Source organism: Sycon ciliatum, chromosome 7 (genome assembly GCF_964019385.1).
Source record: "Sycon ciliatum chromosome 7, ocSycCili1.1, whole genome shotgun sequence".
NCBI classification, from domain to species: domain Eukaryota; kingdom Metazoa; phylum Porifera; class Calcarea; order Leucosolenida; family Sycettidae; genus Sycon; species Sycon ciliatum.
In genome coordinates, this window is record NC_088649.1 from 12,567,441 (window position 1) to 12,592,160 (window position 24,720).

At 47.1% G+C, this 24,720-nt stretch overlaps 1 protein-coding gene across 1 annotated transcript; it reads right to left on the minus strand.

The window, feature by feature from the left end:
* Positions 1-7,411: 7,411 nt before the first annotated feature.
* LOC135821020 (zinc finger CCHC domain-containing protein 8-like) lies at positions 7,412-24,714 on the minus strand. Its single transcript, XM_065334069.1, has 16 exons — positions 24,491-24,714; positions 24,158-24,200; positions 22,420-22,494; positions 19,805-19,928; positions 19,480-19,623; positions 17,294-17,397; positions 16,619-16,684; positions 15,535-15,592; positions 15,273-15,349; positions 14,521-14,589; positions 12,732-12,898; positions 11,580-11,663; positions 10,870-10,919; positions 10,300-10,485; positions 9,455-9,545; positions 7,412-8,951 (listed from the first exon to the last, which is right to left on the minus strand). Exons 1-16 carry the CDS (start codon positions 24,648-24,650, stop codon positions 8,491-8,493), a joined length of 1,959 nt encoding a protein of 652 aa, XP_065190141.1. The 5' UTR covers positions 24,651-24,714; the 3' UTR covers positions 7,412-8,490.
* Positions 24,715-24,720: the final 6 nt, after the last annotated feature.

Genomic DNA, 24,720 nt, shown 5'->3' on the forward strand with positions numbered 1-24,720 from the left:
TCCACAGTGATATTGCTTGTCAGATTCAGTCTTCGAATATGAAGTTCCGAAAATTTACGACAGGCGGCCAGTTTTGTCTGGACATCCGATTGTATGTGGATGTCACACAGAAACCCTCATCCTGCCGTTGCTTAGAGTCAGCTAGTTAGTATATCAGCAGGTTGTCAGTTTTCATGAAAGAATAATGAAGAAGAAATCATAAAATCATAACTGGCAGTATGAGAGCTTGCTGTAAGACATCCACAATTCACTAATAGCAACCAAGTCGAGTGTTAACCTTTGAATTGGCTAGAGAAGTGGCGCATCGATACACATGGTGTCATTTTTATAGAGGCGTGATTTTGAACTGCACCACAATCTCCAGCATCCAAGCATGTACATTTCTTAACAGGTCTTACCGACTGTGCAGTGGGTGCCATGCAAATAATTATGCAGACATTTTGTACAATTTCAGCAGTTTTCATGACGTTTTCCCATTTCAAAACCTACTTTCCCCATGGTTGCGGAACAGTTAAATAGATATCGGCCACAGACCGTATTATCTCTAATAGAAGCAGTCTCCAATAATAGCACGTCTCCAATAATAGACCACCTTGGGGGGCATTCAAAAAATAAAGTGCTCAGTCTCCATTATAAGCACACTGTGTAAATTCATTATCTGTTCCGGCAAAAAAAAACCCTGAAATGTGTGTGTCTGACATAAATTTGGCATGGCAACATGCCTCTGAAATGAGGTTGAAATAATAATGGAACAATCTCCAATAAAGGAACGTCTCCATTAATAGCACGGGGCGGAGGTGCATTGAAAAAAAAGGACCGTGCTTATAGAGATAATATGGTATGCCTTTCCGAAACCGTCCAGTAAACTTCAGCATTCCATTTGGCTCAGATAGGCACCGGCGGATTATGCCGGCAGAAAAATTAGCAGAATTCGGTACTTTTTCTGGTTAGTTTCATGCATGTTTGGTAAGTGGATAAAGAAATGGAGCAGAATTCGAGGAATTGCCCGCCTTAAGGTTTGTATGGATCTGCCAATTCCACTGCTTTTCGAGCAGAATCTGCCACCTTTTCGAGTATAATCCGCCGGTCCCTAGGCTCAGACATCGACTACTACTTAGGGCTGGCTGGAGAATGAACTGGGATCACATTACTCTGCCGGACGGACACCAGCCAAAACTTGTGTCAAGGTTACATTTTCTTTAAGAATCAGAAAATGAACACTCTTTGCGGCAAAATCCTGCTTTCCATCAATAATTGCTCACCTGAAAGTTGCATTACTTGGCTACATTCCAATGAGGGGGGTAACCAAGGGTCTTTTTGGTTGTGAGCAATGGTCAGCGGCTGTATAGTCATCGAAACAGAGGCTAAGCAACACAACTGTTCTGTAAGAATCGCCACAGTGAACCGGTGGTCTAAGCTAGCTGGACGGGAATGTGCAATACGCCAGAGCGTAGAACGATGCACACAGCTGCCACTCACGGGTGCAGATGTAGCGGTCCCACACTTGTTGGCATCAAGTTTCAGCTGCTGGCATGACTGCATTCCATCAACCATGAGATAATTGACGACAGCCTCTCTTCAGGGAAACAAAGCGAAACGGCAAAGAAAAGAAAAAGGCAGTGAATTTGTCATGTGAAACCTATCAGAATCCGAAGATCCATGGAGAGGAATAATGAGAATGTACAAAATGAGGTCTTCACCCAGGTTTTCTGGAAAGACAAGGAAGGAAACTGCAATGGCAAAAAACGTGAAATGCCATGGAAGGAAGCAACAACATAGGTGAAGTCACAGTCCAAAAGCAAAGTGTCCATGGACAACGAATTGCTTACCTGTGATGTGTAGAATGGTGCCTGTACATGTAGAGTTCCAGGATGAAGATTTCCCATTCTGCAAGGCAGGCTCCCGAGTACAAGCAACCCTCACTCCAGACTGTCAGTGGCCGATCGGAATCCAGCGGTGTAGCGGACACACCCAGGTGAGAGCGGCGGAATGGAATGCTGTCAGGTTGACGACGATTGAGAAGTCGACTTGAATGTCCCTGGCAATCCATCCACATGTTGCTCAGCAGTCACACAGGCACCGTGATACAGAAGAAACAACCTCCATTAGATCATGATGCGGGAAAGCAGACATAGATACACGTCATACCAGATTGTGTAGAGAAGGGGGGGGGGGGGTTGAACCTTGGATCAGTGTGTTCTGTAGCTGCTAGTGCCATGCAGGAGAACTGGTCAACCTTCAACTGCTCATGCCAACACATTATTGACGGCAACTAAACTTCTGAAGTGAAGGGTAGGCCTGGCGGTGGGGATGAGCGTAAGTGCAAGATTATGGCTACGGACCGCTCTTACACCACCCTGGGAACATAAGTCATGGTCAAATCCCACAAAGGTCAGCAGTAGGGCTGACACACAAAGCAGCAATGCCGGTACAGATGGCTGTAGCACCACCTCTCTGAAGGTGCCATGCATGAGTAGATGCTGGCGATTAGTGGCAAACGTTTTAGGATGGTTTGGCGAAATAGAAATCCAAAATCTCGAGCAGGGTGTTGCTACTAATGTTAGTCAGTTGCCCTTCAGATGTTGAAACTGCAAACAAAAGGCATATGCGCTCAGGATATTGGACGGATGTCACACCGAAACCTTCACACTGCCCGTTGTTGTTAGAATCAACTGGTTAGCAGTTTAGCAGGCTGTTAGTTTTCACCAAAGAATAATAAAGAGGAACTCATAAAATCATAATAGGCAGCATGGGACCTCGGTGCAAGTCATCCAATATCCATCAATGGGTCAGCCGTCTTGTATGCTCTTTATCAGAGTAAACAGGATTTGAAAGTAGGAATATTTTCCGGAGGCGGAATTTCGAAGTGCACCCTATCGCCAGCATCATAACATCTACATATCCGTCACAGGGCCCCATGAGCTGAGCCTCTACCAGGCTCTAGATTGCATTGGTCTGTACTTACAGCTAACAGCTGCAATTATTTTGGTAATGCAGCCTAGCAAGCACAAGAATGTTCGAACAGACTAACAGCAAAGCGTCGCTCCACAGATGGACGCGTGCCAACGCATTCTATCGTATGTTGCTGCTAGCGACCACAACACGTGTAGGTCCACACGCTTGGACATACATGTACTCGTACAACACTGTCTGAACAACAGGAATGTTAAGTTAACGCATGAAATAGCCACCCGACCACCAAGAGGACAAGACACTGTACCTTTTTTGTTTGGGGAGCGATGCCCTCCGCTACTCCAATCTGTACAGCGGTCGTGATGCAGGCACGCAGTCCATTGCGAGTGTGCCGGTTGCCCTGCCAAATAAGCGTTACGATAGCAATCCAGCCGAATATTCGACGCTCGAAAGATGACGAACTGCCAGCAGAGAAAAAAACCCAAAAAAACCAAGAAGAGGTCGGAGAAATGAGTCACCTGAAACTGCTCCGACTTTGAGGACGTATAAACAACTTTGCACTGGCATCGCCGACAACAATGGAAAACGTACTACACTCCCCAGGACCACAACGAGGCAGTCCAGTGCCGAAACCGTCGAAAGGTAAGTGGCCAATTTGTTTGGGCATTTCATCTATACACACCCTACAGAAGACACTGACGTCTTTGGAACGATGTACAGGAGCCGGTAGGATTTGATTTGCAGTAAAGCTTGTGTTCATCAAATCCTGGCCCAGGCAGAATCCTGTCCTAAACAATTCACAATCCACGTGGGACCTAACCAGACTGAGTTTTCCGCAGGAATGCCACCACCCTCAAGGATCAAGGTGCAGATGCAGGTCCTAAAGCGGTGGGACATGAGTAGATCAGACCCTTAACCAAGTGGTCAAAGACCAAAAATCTCTTTCGCTGTATACCTGTTGCAAAGCGTCTCTGCGTGACTAAATGGCAATCAAGGGCTTAGGCTAGGTATTTCCTGTAGTCCACATTACAAAAAGCTTGTGGAAATGGCCTTCACGTGGCTCATGTGCAAGTCGAAATAGCGAGTGAAGAATTATTTAGCGACACGTCGGACACTGCAAGCCACACAGAGCACAGGTCCATATCAACAGAGCGATAAACTATCTGCACAGAAGTAAGTGTCACTGTACACCTCCAAAGCTACATCTGCACGTGCTTACAATCTTCTTGCAGGGCAATACTCTTCCACGAAATTTACGCATGCGCAGTGCAACTGATAATGGCAACGAGTTCGTTGGTCACCTTGGAGGAAAGAAAAAGAGAACAAAACAGGAAGGGTATGGAGGTTAGGTACAGCGACAAAGGAGCAGCAACGAAGCACCGCAAAGTGCAATTGCGAAATGAAGACACTGTACAGATAGCAGTCGTGTGATTAGTGGACAACAAATACCGGCCACGCCAAACAAATGAAGTTTGTCGGAAAGAAACTATCTCGACGATTACTAGCAATCCATGGTGAACGAAGTCAAGCCTTACCTTCGCTTCAGTCGCCCGCAGGTATAAACTTCTCACGGAGCTGCGGTTACATAGTGCAGCTCTGCCTTTGCTTTGTATCACCGGTTCGCAAACAAAGCGTCAACGGGTCGACAAATGAACGGCATGTAGGACATGTACCTTGCAGTCGTCTTGCTGGATAATACTCTTCCACGGAATTTGAGCATGCGCAGTGTAACTGATAATGGCAACGAGTTCGTCGATCTCCTTTGGAGGAAAGAAAAGGAGAATAAAACAGGAAGGGCATAGAGGTTAGGTACAGCGGCAAAGGAGCAGCAGCGAAGCACCACGAAGTGCAATGGGGAAAGGAGGACACAGCACAGATACCAGTCATGTGTTTAGTGGACAACAAATACCGGCCACACCGAACAAATTGGTCGGAAAGAATCTATCTCAACGATCACTAGCAACACATGGCGAACGAAAACAAACTCTTACCATCGCTGCAGTCGCCCGTTATTGCTGGTTGAAACTTCTCACGGAGCTGTGGTTATATAGCGCAGCTCTGTCTTTGCTTTGTACCACCGTTTCGCCGATGTTCTCAAAAGCGTCAACAGGTCGACAAAAGAACTGCACGGAGGACATGTGCGGGAGGGTCTTCTTGCTGGACAGTGCACTTCCACGGGACTTGCGCATGCTCAGTGCAACTGATAATGGCAACGACTTCTTCGGTCACCTTGGAGGAAAGAAAAGGAGAACAAAACAGAAAGGGCATAGAGGTTAGGTACAGCGGCAAAGTAGCAGCATCGAAGCACCACAAAGTAAAGATTATTATTATTATAGCATATGTAAGTGGAATGGTAGGTAGGTAATTGCGAAAGGAAGACACATTACAGATACCGGACAGGGGGACCACATAAAACAAATGAAGCTGGCAGGAAAGAAACTATCTCTACGATTATTAGCAACAGCTGGTAAGCGAAATTAAGCCTTACCTTCGCTGCAGTCGCCCGTATAGGAGCTGTAGTTACATAGCGAAGCTCTGTCTTTGCTTCTGATCACTGTTTCGCCAAGTTTCTCTGAAGCAAGGCGGAAAGTTGTTCAAGTCCCTGCTTCAGGGCGCAAGCACTCACGGTTAGCGAGCGGTTTAGGGATTGGTCTGTTCACTATCGGACACTAGCTACTTGAAACTTCTCGCAGCGAGGCATCGTATAATGATAACACAAGTCACAACTCAGTTCATCTCGAATGCAATTTGATACGAGAACACAAGCCACCAACAGCTAGGCAAGAGGAAGAAGCTCGGAGAGAGAACTGAAATGCAAACCACCTCCCACAACAAGAACGAAGAAAATGAGCCGTTAGTGCGTTCAAAGGAAATTCCGCAGCTGCGAACCAGTTCTGAGAAGCTCGAGTCGTGATCGCTGTGAGATGTGCAGGGGTCATGGGGTCACAGGTTCATCTCCGGTAGATTACTGTATGTGCACTGTATAAACAGTTTGTTTCCATGGAGATTGTGTGAGAGGAAGGCTCGAGAAGAGAAAGTAGTCGACGTAGTAGATCTACGTCTAGACGTCTATTGCAGTATTGGTCAACGTCGGCTGGAATTCTGAGAAAGCACGTGGCAAACGTGAACCGAGTCACTCGAGAATCTGGTGCATGGTGCGATGTCACGGTACATAACGAGCTTGGTTCCACTTTGTCTACCACCGGTGCACCGGTGCACCGCGCGCTGGCAAGCAGGTAACCAAGAGTTCATGATATGACCCCAGTCCAGGGGGCTACGGGTTATGCTTATTATGTTGTGGACTCTTGATGGTAGATTCCACCTGTAGACCTACAAGGCTACATTCATTGTAGGCTGTTGACAGACAGTGTTATACTACTTGTACATGTATTTTTGTAGTCTGAAGAAGGATCTGCAACTACTTCAAGCGTCTGTCCTGCGTGTAGAAAGAGGTTGGCCCTGCGAGTTGTTCGAGTTTTGTGGTGCAGACCTCTGCACAGAAGTACATGTACAGCCCCCTACTCTACATGTAGATCTACTGGACGTTGCTGTTTGTCCTCGCCTTTGTGTAGGGTTGTGCAGCTTGTGCATTATCAATAAAAAAAAACAGAGATCCGCCGAAAAGTAACTACACGCGCTATTAGGGTCAATACTTTCTTGAATACATAAGTCGAAGAAGATTTACGCTGCTACGGAGCGTCTCTGTAAGTTTGGTATCCCTGGTATCGGCAAGTGCACATAAAAGGATTATGAACTCTTGTTCGTATTGGTTAAAGGGGGGCCGGGGGAGAGAATGCTGGGAAACTTCGAACCCACTTGAAATTCAAGTGCCCTCATAAGTGAGGAGCTAAAGAGGGGGGTGTTAGTGGGGGAATGTCTCCCCATGGTCCTGATGGGATCCACCCCTCCCAAAGGTCCCTGTAATTTAATGCATGTGACTCTTCTCTGTGGAGCGTGGTGTGTGTGTGTGTCGACGTCTATTGGTTGATGTAACGTTTGGCTATCGTTATCGGAGGAAAAGGTGAATGGTCTGGGAAGGTGTGCTGTTTCATCCGGTAATGATCGCCGAACGGTTTCCCTTCTTGTTGGTCTATACGAGGGAGTTGTATAGAACTCCCTGCTCTACTACTTCGAAGTAGTAGCACACCGTAGTACATGTAGCCCGTCTCATATACCGGTAGAAGTAGGTTTTGAATAGAAGCCTGGTTTTCAAGACTACACTGCCGGCACATAACTTCATAAGCTTGGTTTTAGTGTTGACATACCTGTCTTGTATCGAAGCCTGCTCAGATAAAAGCCTGCAAAAGTTCCCCCAAAAAAGTCATGTAAGCAGCGGCTTTTATAGTAATATACATGACTTTACAGCAGTCGTTTTTTTCTTCTTCTTTTCCATTATTTCAAGCACACTCGTACTCACACCCAACCACCCACACTCACATGATGTAGATCTACATGACACATACGCATGCATCCAGACACAGTGGTAGTCACACTCAACTCAGCTACTGCAGTACACTGCATGCAGTGCAGGTACTAGTCATACTAGTGACTGCTGGTGAATAGCAAGACTAGTGTGCACACCAGACCTGCTGCCACCATGACAAAATAATAAAACCAAGGATATGAAAATAACATAAGCACTACGGCACCCGCCAGGAACCACATAACACAACAAGAGAATTCAGTAGAAAGCAGAAGCATAAATCGAACGGACAATCCAAACATGGAAAAGCAAGAGAGTTGCAGTACAAGTGTACAATCATCATGCACTCGATGCTGCTATAACAGAAGTCAAAATACCCAACACCAACATAATACAGAACCAAGGAACTGGCTTCTGGCTTCGAAACTGGCTTCGAAACTCGACAGTAGCAAGAGAGAGAGAGAGAGAGAGAGAGAGAGAGAGAGGGGGGGGGGGGGAATAAAACAGTCATTCACAAACTAATAGAAGGAGTAGCACTACTGGACGCGACAGAGCCGTCCATCCTCGCTACAATAAATAGAGAGCAAGAAGATGCAAAGGGCGCAGCCAGCACCAGACCTCCATAGATTCACAATCGAAAACTCGAGTAGCAAGTGCATGCAATCTACCACTCTCACAGGTTAACAAAGCCGCCAACACGGCCGCCACCGCAGTTGCTACTGCTGCTAGTAGTAGTAGTACCAAGCCCAAGCCGCTTCACTAGTCATCCCAGCAATGTATCAACGGCGGCAGTGGTGGTGGTGGTATCAGCAACGGTGGCGATGGCGGCGCTGGTGGTACCGGCCACTTCACTAGTGATCCTAGCAATGTGTCAACAGCGGCGGTGGCGGTGGTGGTGGTGGTGATAGTATCGACAATGACAGCGGTGGTGGTGGTGGTGGTGGTGGTGGTGGTGGTGGTGGTGATAGTATCGACAATGACAGCGGTGGTGGTGGTGGTACCGCCCGAGTGCTGCACAGCACCAGGGTGATAGGTATTCTGCCTAAGCTTTGCCGCGACACCTCATTACCCTCGCACGGTCAGTCACTCATTACCCACGCACGGTCAGTCACTCATTACCCTCGCACGGTCAGTCACTCATTACCCTCGCACAGTCAGTCACTTGCGTCCTTGCCGTCTCTACTCTTGCTCATCATACGACGCAGCTGAAGCCAAGTGTGTTTCAGCTCTCCCTCGACCGGTGCCATGTCCGGTGGGAAGTCGGTCGACCACTGTCTCTTCATCACCGGTGCTCCAGCCGCAGCAGCAGACACAGCCCCTGCGGGTTCCGGGTTCAAGTCGATCAGCATGACTTGCTCAGAATCGGCCAGCTCAGGGTTGGCTGCAGCAGCATCATCGTCACCGTTCAGACCTTGTCCTGAGGGTGCTCGACCGGCTTGATCATCTCCATCATCAGCACTGTCAGTGTCGTCAATACACACAGCCGTGCTCTTCGCAGTACCGGCAGCGGCACCATCAGGTGCCACATTTTCAGAGGTGGAGTTGGACACCGATGCAGCGTTGGTCATAACTGCAACATTGGGCGACGCATCTCCACTGCAGATCTCACCGTCCTCTGAATAGAGCAAGAACACCCAAAACAACAAAGACATCATAATGATTGTATTACAAATAAAAATGCACTCAATGAACACATGAAAAATTATGGAAAAGCAAGGTAAGGCAACAGACCAAACGCGGTAAAACCGAACCAACCATGGTGGCAATGGCAGTGTGGCAAGCTATTGAGCTACTGCTAAACCTTCGGGAGTCGGCAAGCCCACACTGCAAGCACACTTCACTGCATGAAGAAAACGTTTCAAAATGTAATTGCCTTCATACCACCGTAATCACATTCATGCCACAGCTTTCTAACTAAAAACAAGTTCTGATCCAAGGCTGATCTAAGGCAGCAGGCAAAGGCTTCCCCATGCCAGTGATGTGCAGAAGGACTACAATAACGCAGAGCCCCAAATGTTGCAGCCTCCTCTTTGGAACACAAGGCAATGTATTCAGACAGACAGACGGACAGACGGACGGACGGACGGACAGACAGACAGATACACTACAGATCTGTACCTGTTTCATCTTGACTGTCTTCACCGTCTTTGCGAGAATCGCCGCGTGCAAACTTTGCTGAATGACGACGGTCAGGTGCAGAACTTCCAGCCTACACACAACACAACGAGAAGACACCAAACAAACGGAGAGACAAAGAGAGAGACAAAGAGAGGGAGAGAGAGAGAGAGGGAGAGAGAGAGAGACACACACACACACACACAGAATAGCAGGCGAGAATAAATGCATGCGATGTGACAGTGTGGCGTGCGCGGAGACAGGAGACAACTGTCAGTACTGACAAGGATAATACCAAGACAGATCCCCAACACCCTCGCTTTAGGTTTTTAGGCTGATGAGGATGCGGGTCCTTTAGTTTCGGCTCCACTAGAGCTCAACTAAAAGACAAGCTGGCGGACATCAAGAGGAAATTTCTCATCCGGAGAGGTGCGAGGTGTTGACCAAGTAACATCGTCAGCCCGGACAATGGCAGCTGATTCTTCGCCACCCTATCATTCCGGTTCTATTCCAGCACAGTGGCCCACTCTCTCTCTCGCTTTCAGCACACACTATCAGCGGAAACAGTTTCTGCAACCAGTGCCTTGAGTGGCCAATATTTTTTTTGCGGTCTGCGCACCAACGGTGTTTTGCACTGACCTTATCCTTTTAGGCACTATGTTTTACTTCAGTGTCACTGTATCGTAACAAGGTGCCGTATTCTGGGAGCTTCTTCCAGTCACCGAGACATGAGAAAGAGAGACAGAGAGAGAGATAGAGAGACAGAGACACAGAGACACAAAGAAAGAAAGAGAGGTAGAGAGAGAGGGAGGGAGAGAGAGAAAAGCCTGTACATTTCCATGGCTTACCTCGGTATCTGGCTCAGGGCTGGAGGTGATAGTAACTGGAACAGGTGAGGAGATCTGTGCAGTTGTCACAGAAGCTTTAGTTGCTGATGGCGTCGCGGGCGTGCTGTCGGTAGTGGTACTGGTGGCAGGTTTCTCCAGTAAGTTGCCACTGCCACCATATGCCGGAAAGCCAAGCCAACCAGATTTCTACACAAGCACAGACAGAAAGAGTGACAGCAGACAGTACAAGTTTTAAGTACGAGTGGCAAAATATATATACGAGTCTCTCTCTCTCTCTCTCTCTCTGGCTGTCTCTGTCTCTGTCTCTGTCTCTCTCTCTCTCTCTCTCTCTCTCTCTGTCTCTCTCCCTCTCAAGGGCACCTCCACATATAAAAGGCATGGAAAAAACTCAAGACCCAAGAGTTTATTTTGAAGACTTGAATACTCATATTGACATGTCCTTATATCCGGAACATTTGTTTCCTGGTGAAAGGGAAAAAACGCATTTTCCCGCATATTAGGGCACGCACTTGTATGTGGGTGAACACGATAGCTAAAAATCACTAAGAAAGCTGGAGACGCATTACTTACATCCACGGCATTAGTCGGTAGTGGGCAGTTAAAGCCAGGGTAACGAATAGCTGCACACACACACAGACACACACACACACACACACACACACATACATGCACGCACACACGCGCGCACCCACCCACCCACACACAGCCGGAGCAAACAAATAAATAAAAACAAGAACAACGGTAATCATAAGACAACCAAGAGCAAAAGCAAGGGAAGCAGATACACCTCGCTGGGAATAACGCACAGATAACAATACCTCAGCTAAGAATCCCCATAAAAATAAAATTCACCATTCGCGTCAGAGTCCGCCAGACAGACTTTTTCGCATCCGCAGGTACGCCAGGATCAAGGCGCAGATGTAGCTCATAACGCAGTGGAAGGCGAGTAGTTCGGCCCCTCCTCAAAGTGGTCAAAGACAGTACATCCGATTCGTGCCCCCAGATCCCCACTACATGCATTGCAAACAAAATCTAACAGACCATTTAGTGTGTTTCCTAAAGAGCTTCACCATATTCATTACAAGCAGAATCAAAACCAAACACTTCGACGGGAGAATCTGAGAGCAAGAATAAGGGCACTGATCTGGGAAAAACTGCTGCAATGACGATCGTATTTAACTGTAAGGTTCTTGTTGTGGGGCTCACTCACTAACTCGCTGCGAGCTCCCTGTGTAACAACTACTACTTGAAGTACATGACTACACACAACGCATACATACATTCCTTAGCTGTTGGGGTGTAGTCAATCTTGGCCGCTTGCGTATTCTTGCGATCCGGTTCATCCACCTCCATTTCATCCTCATCTGCGACAAACACATGAACACACACAGAAATAGACACATACATAGTAGCATCACCGTCAGCAGCATCAACAAGAGCAACCACCCACAACACAGCAACATCACCAGCCACCGTCACAGCCTCCACGACCACCGCCCCTGCCAAGGTCAAGGCCACCAGCACCAGCACCACCACCAGTAGAAACTGCAGCATCAACAACAGGTTAAAACCTGTCGACTGGTGGTCACATAGTTGCTGAACTCGCACCAGTGCCAATACCTCGACAGAAAACCATTTTCGAAAGAAAGAAAATATCTCGTCAAAGTACACTTTGGAGGTGAGACTCCAAGCCACCATGCAATCTGATCTGTTGCTCTCAAGTGCCCAATTTGTCATGTCAAAATGCTGGTGTTGCAGAGAGTGCCCTACTAGTACTACCAAGAGTACATAACCCCCCAAGAGTGTCCAACTCGACTATGGGCGGTGTCCTGACAGAATTTCAAGTTGACGTCATTTTTATGATGCAATGCGCACTGTACACAGATTGTCAGACGAATCCGGAACCTGTGGTGGACCAAAGCCCATCTGATCCTGTACAAATTATTGCAAAGAAAAACGTGTGATGCGTTGATACCCGTACACATGTTGTAAATCACTGGTGCAAGGAGCATTGCATCAATAATAATGACGTCAACTTGAAATTCTGTCGGGACAGCAGGGTATGTGGGAGTTGCACACTCTTGGAGGGGGGGGGGGGGGGTTATGTACTCTTGCTACTACTACTAGTAATTCCGGACAGCTCGGAATCGTCTCAAAATTCATCCTTCTTTCCGTCAATCTCCAATTGCAGTCCCTCAATCACAACAAATACACCGAACCGATATGCTTGGTGCGTGCCTCCACCAGTATTCATTTCCAAAAGGGGTTGTTGGCGACAAGGGGCTGCTTTGCCTGTCCCCTATGAGAAGACGCAGCTGTGTTGTGTGCAGCCCCAGACCTGTGAACACTGGGATGTGCACTGACGCAGGACGAAAACTTATTCATGGGCCCAGTATTTCAACAGGCAGCTTGAGAGAATGATGTTAACATACCTTTCTCCCCGGAGTAGAGGTTTAGTGTGCACTTGACCTTATCAGTCCCGTACTGTTTATGCCCATCTAGCATGCTATACGCTGGTGGGTAGCCCAGCACACGCATACGATAGATGTGCAGTGGAACGTCTTGTTCAGCAAGTCCCAGTGCTTCGCGTAGTTCAGCACTGCGGTCATTGAGGGACATTGACATGATAAAATAATGCACACACACGACCATACATGTACACGTACACATGTGCGCACCCACACACGTGCACACGCACACACACACGCACATACACATATGCGCACACACACACACACACACACACACACACATCCATAGCCACACACAAACACAACAAAGACACACGCAGACACACCGACATACAGAATGATATGAAAGGAAAGGAGGTGGCCAAGAAGTGGAACAGATCACAGAATGCACCTCCCCCTTCCTAGATTAGTAGGTGGCAATGTACGGCAACAAGCAGCCTGACAGGTACCAACAATCCTACAATTACAAAAATGATTCCCATTGAATCACTACAGTAACCAGTATCACCTGACATTGTTCAGCTCAAGTCCGTCAAGTGTTTCAATTAGAATAAAATCGTTACGGCAACTCCCCGCTGAGCTTTCTGACATATTAAAATTGTATTTAATATAGTAAATTTTTCGTCTCCAGTTCCGAGGGAGCTCACGGCGACCGCTAACACCCGGAATACCCCAGCAGTAGATACAGCGCCTAGAGGTGGGGCGAAGAGATACGTCTTACAACTACCGACACACGTGCTGCAAGCCCCATTAGCCACATCCATGTACCTTGTGCCTGGCCACAAGTTCCCAGTTGACTGTGGGTAGCAGCACGGCTGGAAAAAAGCCCCGCCGCATAACGTATGCATATGCTCTAATAGAACCTACATGTAAGAGGCATTATTCAAGACAGGGCTGTAACTGTGCCAGTGCAGTGAGTGGTATTAGGAGTACTACAGTCCATTTCAAAACTATAGACGCGTAGGGTTTTTGAAATATTTCAAATTTGGCGGGAACCTTTTGAGAATAGTTTTCGGAATATTGCTCAGGACCGCTCCACAATTACTCTCATATAGTTTCTAAACGATTGGATAACAGACGCCCAATTTGGAAAAAATTATGCACAAAGTGATCACAGATTTTATGGTGGTATAGATGCTGGCATAACGGTTTTTGCCTAGGTACGCGTCTAGACTATAGTTTTGAAATGCCGGACTGTACATGTACAGTAAAATCTGTCTTGGCGACTAATCGGATAGGGCGACCACTGCAACCAGGACGAAAGGGACGTTATTTCTAGTCAAACGACCCTGGATAAGGAGACCAACTGGCTACAGAGGCAACGTTTTGAAAGGTCCTGTGAGCAGTCGTCTTAGACAGGTTTCACTGTACCAGAGTATGAAACTCTGCACGAGAGATTGGAACAGCGGAATTTATCACCTACACCATTGTTATCATGTACATGTAAGCCATTACGGCATGCCTCAAACTGATGAGCATCATGGCACACTATGTACTTTTGACTTGCTTGAACCAGTACTGATCTACCAGTACGTAATGTTGGATCAACTGAAATAAAATGCCAAATCAACAATCTTTAAGATACTGCAGCATCTGACCGATCGAACTGCATAAGTCAGGGAGCTCCGGCGAGTCAAAACAACAAAAAGTATCTGTTAAATTGGCACCCAGCCAATATTCATGAATCATGACTGTGCACCTGGTCTATAGTAGGCAGGTTACACTATGAATACACACGACATGTGTGTACCTAATTTTCCCAGGTTCGAATTTAGGTCTCTGTCCGTCACCGAGATTGGCTGGATCTGTGTGATAGCGACTACACAGGGCACAATACACATGTACACACACACCACACACACACGCACGTACATGCACACACATGTCCATAAACACACAGAACAACGAAAATAAACACAGGAAGGCACCCGCCCAGGTAGGTTGTCCTCCATTGCTGCAAACCTAAAATCATCATCACAGTCCACTAGCAACTGCAAGGCATATCTGTTCAAAGCTAGTAAGTCCAAGCTTGCACAACAACAACACTAGGGCAAAGAACTTCCGCATTCTATGATGTAAGGAGTACAAGACCAAGCACTATTCGAAGCAGCCAATGCATGAATGTCAACCAGGCAGTCGTAGTGTGCAGGGGGAGGGGGGACTGTCACGCTAAACGTGGGTTCCCACCCCGGGCTGCATGTTACAGTCGCCCTCGGGGCAAGGCCGATTTACACACGCTTGCACATTACACTGCTTGTCTGGGACGCACTTGGGCCCAAGTTGCAGCCAGCAGGTCAACGCTATGATCCATGATCGCGAGTGTGCATACCAGTAGACCATGAATCACATGGACCTTCCACATCCGGGGTCGAAACGCACATCCTTTCGGGTACAGTACTATGATGTTTGGGTCGTGGACTCACTGATGCGCATACATTCACACAAACAAGACTACACAACATAATATTTTACTGAATCCTCTCGGGCCCAGCATTCTCTTACTTTGCATTGGGTGTGCGTGGAGTACGCTGTGCGGCAAACTGTTGCCGATTGCGCTGGATTGCACCTTCATCACGAGGCTGCAGATAGAGAAATGAAAACAGAAACAAGACACCCGTCGCATGCCGGATTGATTGAATAGAAGTAGCCGTGTGCTTGCCTAGGATAACCAGTATGAACTTGTGCACACGGGAACAAGTGCATGCATGCGTGGGTGAGAGCGCACAGAGACACACACAATACACACAGAAAGTGCAGTACTCACCGCCTTGCAGTCACTGATACTGTGGCCAGGTTGACTACAGTTGAAGCACAGGCCGCCCCTACAACACCACACAATACCACAGACATACAGACACACAGACAGACAGACAGACAGACACACACACACACACACACACACACACAAGAACATACACATGAACACATACAAACACACACATGCACACAAATTAAATCATCAACCACCCAGCAAACAAGTTACAACCACGCCATTGCTGGATTTCGGAGGATAAAGGGGCTTATAACCCCCCCCCCCCCCCTCTTTGAGGCAAAATATCATGGTCCAACTTCTATTTCTAAATCTACTCGCCTTTTCCTAGTTAAGCACTCTTCCTGGTTTGTGTCAAAAGTATCTGCCTTCATGCAAAGCTCACCTCGGCTACTCACTCTGAGCTCTGCCCATAAAACATATGAACGTGAAACAGCTACATTGTACCTGTCTGGAGCTTGAGTATTTCTCTGAACTAAAAGGCATGATGATGCCCTCCTGGGTGAAACTATGGAAAACAATTGTTGTATGCGGTGTAGCCCAGGATTGTTTGTGTGTCATGGATTGGAGGCCCCCCCCCCCCCCAAAGAGTGTGCAACTCGACTATGGGTGCTGTCCTGACAGAATTTCAAGTTGATATCACTTTTATGATGCAATGCGCACTGTACACGGATTATCAGACAAATCCGGAACCTGTGGTGGACCAAAGCCCATCTGATCCTGTACGAATTATTGAAAAGGAGAACGTGTGATGCGTGGACACCCGTCCACATGTCGTAAATCACTGGTGCAAGGAGCATTGCATCATAAATAATGACGTCAACTCCAAATTCTGTCGGGAGTCGGGACAGCAGGGTATGTGGGAGTTGCACACTCTTGGAGGGTAATGTACTCTTGGTAAAAGGCATGCTTGAGATAAAAGCCGCAGGGCAGATTTCAGACCACACTTCTCTGGAACATAAGTGCAGCGTACAATGTATACCTCTGAGAAATAATACCAACATTCTAATGTAAAAAGTTAAGGCAGGGTCGCACACAGCAGCAGTACAGTGGCCACAACAGCAACAATGGAACATACCTGCTAACTTTGGCCGTGATCTCTTCCTGAGTAGCTGGCAGAATGTGATGGAAGCCTCTCTGGAATCTACACAATGACCACAGCAACCTGTTGTCAAGGAAACAAACATGGCCGACTCAAGGTGCATGATGGTGAACACTTGTACTCAGTGATGCCTTTCTCGCGGGCATGCAAGCTGCTGAAAACCGAGGAACGTCTGCGTTGGTTACTAGTAGCGATTTGCGAACACAGACATATTTGCATCTGGAAATGCTTGCGATTGGAGTCAATTTCAGTTTTTCACAACAGTTTACATTGAGCACCGGCTTGCTATTGAGATTCCACACCCATTGCGAAAATCGTGAAAGTTTCCAGATCGCGAAGGTTTCCCGTTTAGGCGTTTACAGTACATGTATCAAGATTGAGATGGTCCAGAGGGTAGTGTGTGGGTGTGTGTGTGTGTGTGTGTGTGTGTGTGTGTGTGTGTGTGTGTGTGTGTGTGTGTGTGTGTGTGTGTGTGCAGCAAGAGCTACAAGTAAGCCAAGAGGTTATAGCATGCATAGAAGAAGTACATTATATCACCAGGCAATGTGGACCAATCACAGACTAGCACGATTATCATCCAATCCGATCATGACCATGCGCACAACAGAAACAGACTACATAAATCACCGAGGAGAGTTTCAGAGTGGATACGCAGGAGGCTCAAAGCAGGGTGATGCTGTTGGTAGATCTGTGACGAGTGGTGCTCCCAGCGTGTCAATCAAGAAACCACCGTGAGCTTGAATACTGCCTGTGATCTATAAGCACAGAAACACAGCCAAGCAGGCATACAAATACAGGCCCACCCACGTACATACGTACGTACGCACGCACATACACAACACACACACACACACACACATTAGGGCACAGCAGTGAAAGTGAGTGCAACTTAACCCCAAACCCGGGCGAGCCAGTCAAAATCAACAATAACCGACTGAAACTGCGTATGAAAGGCGAAACTCGAAAGTTCGACTGATATGGAAGAAAGGTTAAATCTTTTTCCAAACTTGATGGACTGGTATAGGCACTGACTCTAGTTCTGATTACCGTAAAAGCCTATATAAATAAGGCCCTGGGCGGAAACGTTAGTGAAGGTCAAGAACATGGGTGTCAATTTGGGCCCGGGCGCTATTTCGGATAAGTGAAATCAAACTAATGTTCACATCATGCTGTACTACTACAGGTACGTATATGGTTAGCACTGGGCACTAGCGCACTGTACAATAGTTATACAGGTGGAATCCTGATAATTCGAACCTCAAAATGCCAGGAAAAAATTCTAATTATCCGGACATTCTAATTATCAAACATGAATCGACAACACAATATGTATGTCAAAATGCTCTCATGGTCATGCAGAGTTGCGCTATGGACCTTAGACATAGATTTTAGGGATACTGAACTGACCGGCACAGCCTGCTCATGCAAACTGAATTGACCAGTACAATGTACAGTGAACTTCGAATTACACTTTGCTAACTTCGAATTATCAGCACAAATCCCACACATTTTCTATGTAGGTGGGATCTATGGGACTTCTAATTAACCGGGACATATCCAGTTCGAGGTTCGAATTATCAGAATTTTTTATGTGGGAATTGTATTGATAGAAATCGGTCCTGGAAAAACTTCTAATTAAGCAGTATGTTCGAATTAAGCCATATTTGAATTATCAAGATTCCACCTGTACTACAGTACTGTTCATGCACGTGGAGCTGTGCATGCAATGCAATGCACTGGGTACTGAGCCTGTGCTTCCCACCAAGGGCGTTTACATGGAGTGGGCTAGAAAATGGGACAAGTGGGTTGACACGCAGCAACTGGGCGCGCACACGGGTAGTGGGCGATACCAAGAGTACATAACCCCCCAGAGTGTGCAACGCCTGATCCAGCTCTGCATAGGGTCTTGGTCAAGCGGAATCGGATCTTTGCGTCATAATACCGTACACATCTGAGGGGAACCCGGGGAGTCGCGGGTACTCTTGGATCAAAAACAATGGTGCCCTGCCTCGAGACCGGCCTTGCGCTGGTGTGGAGTGTACGCATGACATCAGAAGATCCGATTCCGCTCGACCAAGACCCTATGCAGAGCTGGATCGGCGTTGCACACTCTGGGGGGGTTATGTACTCTTGGCGATACTGGGTGGGCGCATATACGGGCTTTTTCTTTCTTAAAAAAACAAACATATATCACTGTACTATGTCCAGGCGCATCCATACCACTTCCAGAGCATCAAGGGCTGTGCAAGTTCAGGGCACAGAGTACTGTATAAGTACAACATTTTCGTTTGGAATTAACTTTCGCTATATTCGTTAGGAGGCACGTAATAACTAAAACAGCTTTTTTCTGAGCGTTCAGGGTGACAGACCTCGACAAAAAACGAAATTTAGTACGTAACAAGCCTGCTGGTGTGGAGTGATCTAACGAAAGATTTCGTGAATGAAAATTTGTACTTATACAGTATGTCAATTAGGTTGGATTTCACCGAGCACAACTGTAGTACATGTACTCAATCTCTGCCAAAAAATGCTCCATACACGGGTCCAGTAACAGAACAAGATTCAGACAGAGCCGGTGCAGGACTCCAGCAGAATGCACACGTAAGAAGCTGAAGGCTTACATGTATAATTATACAGTGATGATCAGTGGAATCCGATTACATGACTCCACACCTAGTGGTGTCCTACACTGTGCATGCTTCATGGTCAACAACAGGACTAGCTGTAGCTGCACAGTGTTGACTCACATGATCAGATCCATTGACCAGCACTGTACAACCCCCCCCCCCCCCTTGAATACACAAAGAGGCAAGTATACAGATTGCAGGCTCACTTACAGCAAGACCAGCAGTGGACATGGAAGCACTCGCTGAGGATATCTGCACCGACGTGTCACCATTCTGCATTGGCTCCTCAGCTTTCTCATCCTCTTCGTCATCAACAAACTCAACTGTATCCGATGTTAAGTGGATGGCTGAAGTCTGGGCAAGCATAAATCAGACACACACACACACGTATCAAAACACAACTCCGCGTGGTGAGACCTGTGACCCTCTCTGCCTCTCTCTCTCTCTCTCTCTCTCACGCACACACGCGCGCACGCACGCACACACACACACGTACACCCTCTCTCTCTTTCCATACCCTCCTTCCATCACCCACCTGGCACTTGGTAGACCAGTGTGTTGCGGCGTTGCTACTGTCAATGACCTTCTGTTCATTAGAAGTGGAGCGGGTGGCTCGTGACAGCTCCAAGATGAAGTCTTCAATCTTACGCCGGCTCTCACTGTACAGCACAGCGACAGTGACAGAGAACCAGACAAGGAATAGTACAATATTAATCTAGTGAACAGCACCACTATTCAAAAGTTTGAGTGCTGGGAAAAGGCCAGGAGAAACAAGTTGGCAGTGACCACCAGAACTCAAACACGCGGAATTCGCTACAGGCCACCGGTGGTTGACCACTAGCCATGATGTAGTTGCAATCCCAGCAGAGAGCGCTCTACGTTTCTGCATTATTATCAGCATTGCGAAGAAGAGGTTGGGTGACACACATTTCCCCAATTATCAGCATTGTAGTTAGAAATTTGACCGAGAGCTAACATCTCATCCAGAGTTAAACAACTCTATTCCTATCTCTGCATGATAGAAACACTCAGTGGTACAAAGCACATTTTTTTCATGTATTCAATCTGCGCACAGAACTGTTTCGACCTTTATGGATTCGTCAGGGCAGCACAGAGAAAATGAAGTCTGGCCTGATAGTTTAAAAGCATGTATATAAATGTATTGGTGATAACAACAGAACATCAGCAAGGATAGAAAAGTGACGCATGCGCTATGTAGTCTCTGGCATACTAAGGGTTCGGTGGGTGATAATTTCCTTGAGAACGCTTCCTGTTCATGACATCAGTACACGTGTGTAGCTTGTGTAGACAAACACTAACAGGTGTAACTAGTATTGCTACCATTGCTGCTTAGGTGTAAGTTTACACATTCGCTTTATCACTGGCTAGAGCTGTGTTGGAAACACAACCAGCTAGGAAGTGTTGCTTGTAGCAGGCCACCACCATGATACTTGACTAACCATGTACGGGTGTTTTGTGTGTGTGTGTGTGTGTACCAGGTCATCACGGCTATACCCTGTAAAGCGGGATTCACAGAAGCTTTTTTTGCGATGCAACACGTGATATGACGTGATCTGCAACGGACGTGTGCGATGCGAACTCGCGGAATACCATTCACAGAAGAAGTCAGCGATGCGACGATGCCTTGCAAATTGGACGCGAAGTTCAATGCAGGTGGGTACGTCACCACGGTAATCGCGCGGTTTGGTACAACTTGTACAAATTTATAGGCGACTCTTGAACCTTTGTACAACTTTGCTGTAGAAAAGGCCAAAATCGTACGCCAAGTCGCTTGTCGCATCGCAAAAGTTGAGTCAAGCTCAACTTCTGTGATGGCCCAGTTGCGGCAGTTGCGCAGCAGGGGCGAAACCTTGCTAGCTGTATCCATGTTGCTCTCGCTCCAAGCAGGGAGAACTGGTACCCAGTTGACCTGTGGTGTTGTGCATGCATGGTGGCTTTAACTCTCCTTCTACATAGCCAGAGGGCACAATCAGGCCTCACGATACAGTCAAACAAACATCATCGGTCCCTTGGTGTTCGTCCTAAAAAGGTTTCACTGTACAGTCGTCCCTCTCTAATCCGGCACTTGTTTATCCGGAACCCTTGCCAACCGGCGCACTTTCTGACGAAACTGATTTTTTTCGTTCGATTCCTACATCTTAATCCGGCACTTGAATTCCGCCTCCGGCAGTGACTTTTTGAAACGAATCGCTCAAACTGCACGTAGTTTGATTTCATAATCCGGCGGTCGTAAATTGCGTACCGTACAGGTGCACTCCTTGCCAGGCCAGTCTGGTCAGTGTCGCGCGCGCGGGGCCACTTCAGAGTTCAGTTCAGTTGACTCGAGTTGCGGTGCCACAATCACTGCTGCAGACCTGATTGCCATATTTTCACAATTCGCTGACAGCAAGGAGTAGTGTGCTGCCAATTTTCAGGTGTGTGGGTGCGTGTGTGTGCAAGAGTACATGTGAACATGTTCTCTGTTTTACTTTATCACTTTATCACTGTGTATATTCCTGGAGAACAGTTGAGAATATAAAGCCGTGCACCAAATACTTGGGTTGACACTGAAAAACCCTGCGTTTTGACGTATGATACATGCATGCAATTGGGTAGGGCCGGGTCAGAGGGCAGGATTTCTTAATCCAGCACCCTCGTTAATCCAGCAGAAAACGCCGTAGCAAAAGGTGCCGGTTTAGAGAGGGACGACTGTACATGCGTTTGGATTCAAAAGCAGCAAGCGCTGGCTGTCTAAACTACATGTATGCTGATCTGGCCGTGTCATTCGGGATTGTAAAGAGTAGGCATTTCAAACAGGCAGGATGTGCAATCAGGGACCGCTTTCATCACGTGAATTTGGCCACCGGGACTACTTTGAGCAGGCAGTTTTGAGCCGCCAGAATTTGCAACCAGGAACTGTTTCAAACTCCCGTTTCTGCTTTCCGCTGTTCTTCTCATCTTCCCTTCAGGCTTATATAAATGTTCACCCTGAGAAAGAGAACTCATGGCCTATGTGAATAGGCGAATAGCGCAATCCTTTCCATAAACCAGACAGTAAATTGTCATACATCATGTGGAGGTGAGTCCACTCCAACAAGACCAACAGCAAGAAAGACCCCTGCCCCTCAAGGACAAGGTTGCTGGACTCACACTGAAAGGCGACGATTGAAAAAGCACATGTGTGCGATGGGACCATTTGTATGGCGTACATCTGCGGCTGATGAGCTAATGAGCGGTGCAAAGGCAAACAGAAAGAGAGAGAGAGAGAGAGAGAGAGAGAGAGAGAGAGAGAGAGAGAGAGAGAGAGAGAGAGAGAAACAATACAATAGAGTACTTGTACACAAACTAAAGGTAGCCATATCCAAATACGAATGGTCTTGGTCCAGAGGCTGCTGCTCTGCACTGAACCCCAATCAAACAGTCTCCAAAAATCGCCCATTTCCAACATGTAAGTGCGGCTTGCCCAGTGCCCTCACCACCAGGTCGCAACACAATATACACTCGTTAGATTGGAAATCCTGACAAATGATACATCGCAGCCTCATCAGACCGAGACTGTTCGAATTAGCACACCAATTTCTACAGATCTTTAACATTATAATGTCCACTAACTCTACCAGTTCCTTGGTCCTTTTCTTTACGATAATTTTATCATTGGCTCTCCATCCGAGTCTATCTTTAACATTATTTCCGTTTTTCATCGGAGCTTCACTTAGATGAATCGGAATGGTAGCGCTGTGAAGTAACATTGATCCCCCCCCCCTCCCCGAACATGAAAATGTATATGTCAAAAATACGGTGTTGAACCGATGCATGCACTGCTGTACGCAACACATGGCAGGGTAGACATTTCCGTGGATAGAAGCATGCACAAACCAGCATGGCAAGTCTAGCGTTTCATACTTGCCTGCATTGTTGTACATCGTACTGCACTTGACAGTGTTGATCTAATGGCCATATGGGAGCTATACAGTGCATGTCTGTGTGTGTGTGTGGGGGGGGGGGGGGGGGCACTTCACGGTACAAACACACCTAGCTCTACGTGCACACTCTCCACCAACACATCATCATCGTCACAACATCTCTCCTGACACGTGCACATGTACACCACAGAGTGGTAGCATCTTGGGAGACCACACACAATATCTTAATACCCGTAATGATGTGTGCATAGACCCCAAAGGTGGAAGTTCCATGGCGGCCAGGACCTATGCAACTCGTGATCGAGGTCACAGCCTTGACCTTGACCTTTGGACCCAAAAAACGGCACCTACCAGTGACGTCATACGAGAGCGTGCATAAATCGGCCCTGTCCCCTAGGGCGACAGGAACAGGCAGCTCGGGAGTGAAACCCACTTCGTTTCACATTTCTGTTGCCAGTTTTGTGTCCCTAGATGCATCGCCTCCCTGGTGTACATGCAATCATATTAACTGTTAGGAAAGGCCGACCGTAAAATATCGGCTGAAGAAATTCAACAGAATACGTCTCGCAACCCGTGCAAATTACAGGACTACTATGCTGCCCGTCTAGTATTCTACGACATTCACGTTAGCATATCGGATATAGTTACCAGTCTATCATTATGATCTAGACAAGCTAGACAAACACTGGGTTTCTCAATGCATTGCTAGTACAGTAAAACTGCCCAGATCCGGGTTGCAGGTTGGGACCGAACACTGCGCGTAACTAGGAATTGCCCGTAACTCACAACTTACATACTTACTGCACGCAAGTAAAGATTTTGTTATGCCAATCAACATGTTTTGGGGCCGTTATCCGTTGAAATGCCATTTTTGGGAGCTGGATGTGCCCGGATAAGGAGGTAAATATTTAGGGATGTCCGGATCTGAGCAGTTTTCCTGTACATGCACATGTATGGCGTAATACCTGATTCTTTTCAGCAAGCGAACTTCCTCCCGGAGTCGACGATCTTCCAGTTCGAACATGTCAAGGAAATTCGCCATAGAATTCCGGCTTTCTTCCTTTGCTGTATCGTGTACATTATGCACTTTCAAATGTTTAGACTTGCACTGTTTCACATATAAATTTACAAAGTAGTATTCTTGTGTTGCTAGATGGAGAGGACAGTGACGAGAATAATTCGGAATCAATTAAACAAACTAGGAATCACTTTTATATCCTGCGCTACTACATGCTACTAGGAAAAGGAACGGAAGAGGACTATATCACCGGTCAGCAAGCAACAGTAAAATAGGATACTCTCAGCTTTCAGAGCAACGAGCCGATCCTTGCGGTGCACTCTTTCCACAGGCGCAACGACAGGGGCCTGGTGGGGTTCTGGAGCCGGAGCATCTCCAAAATCAGCAAAAAGCTCGTCTAAGCCAACCGCCGGAGCTGCTGCTGCCTGTTCTGAATCCATTGCAAACAATTGCTCTGGGACAAACTTCAAACGAATCAGTCAAAGAAAAGATTTCGATTCCTGTTTGGAT

Excerpts from the sequence above, each read along its gene's own strand:
- LOC135821020 (XM_065334069.1), bottom strand. The coding sequence starts at position 24,650 with ATGGATTCAGAACAGGCAGCAGCAGCTCCGGCGGTTGGCTTAGACGAG. Across the intron at positions 17,398-19,479 it reads TGTCCACTGCTGGTCTTGCT|ATCACAGGCAGTATTCAAGC; the intron begins GTAAGTGAGCCT and ends CTGTGCTTATAG. Across the intron at positions 12,899-14,520 it reads TTCGAACCTGGGAAAATTAG|TGCTGAACTACGCGAAGCAC; the intron begins GTACACACATGT and ends CAATGACCGCAG.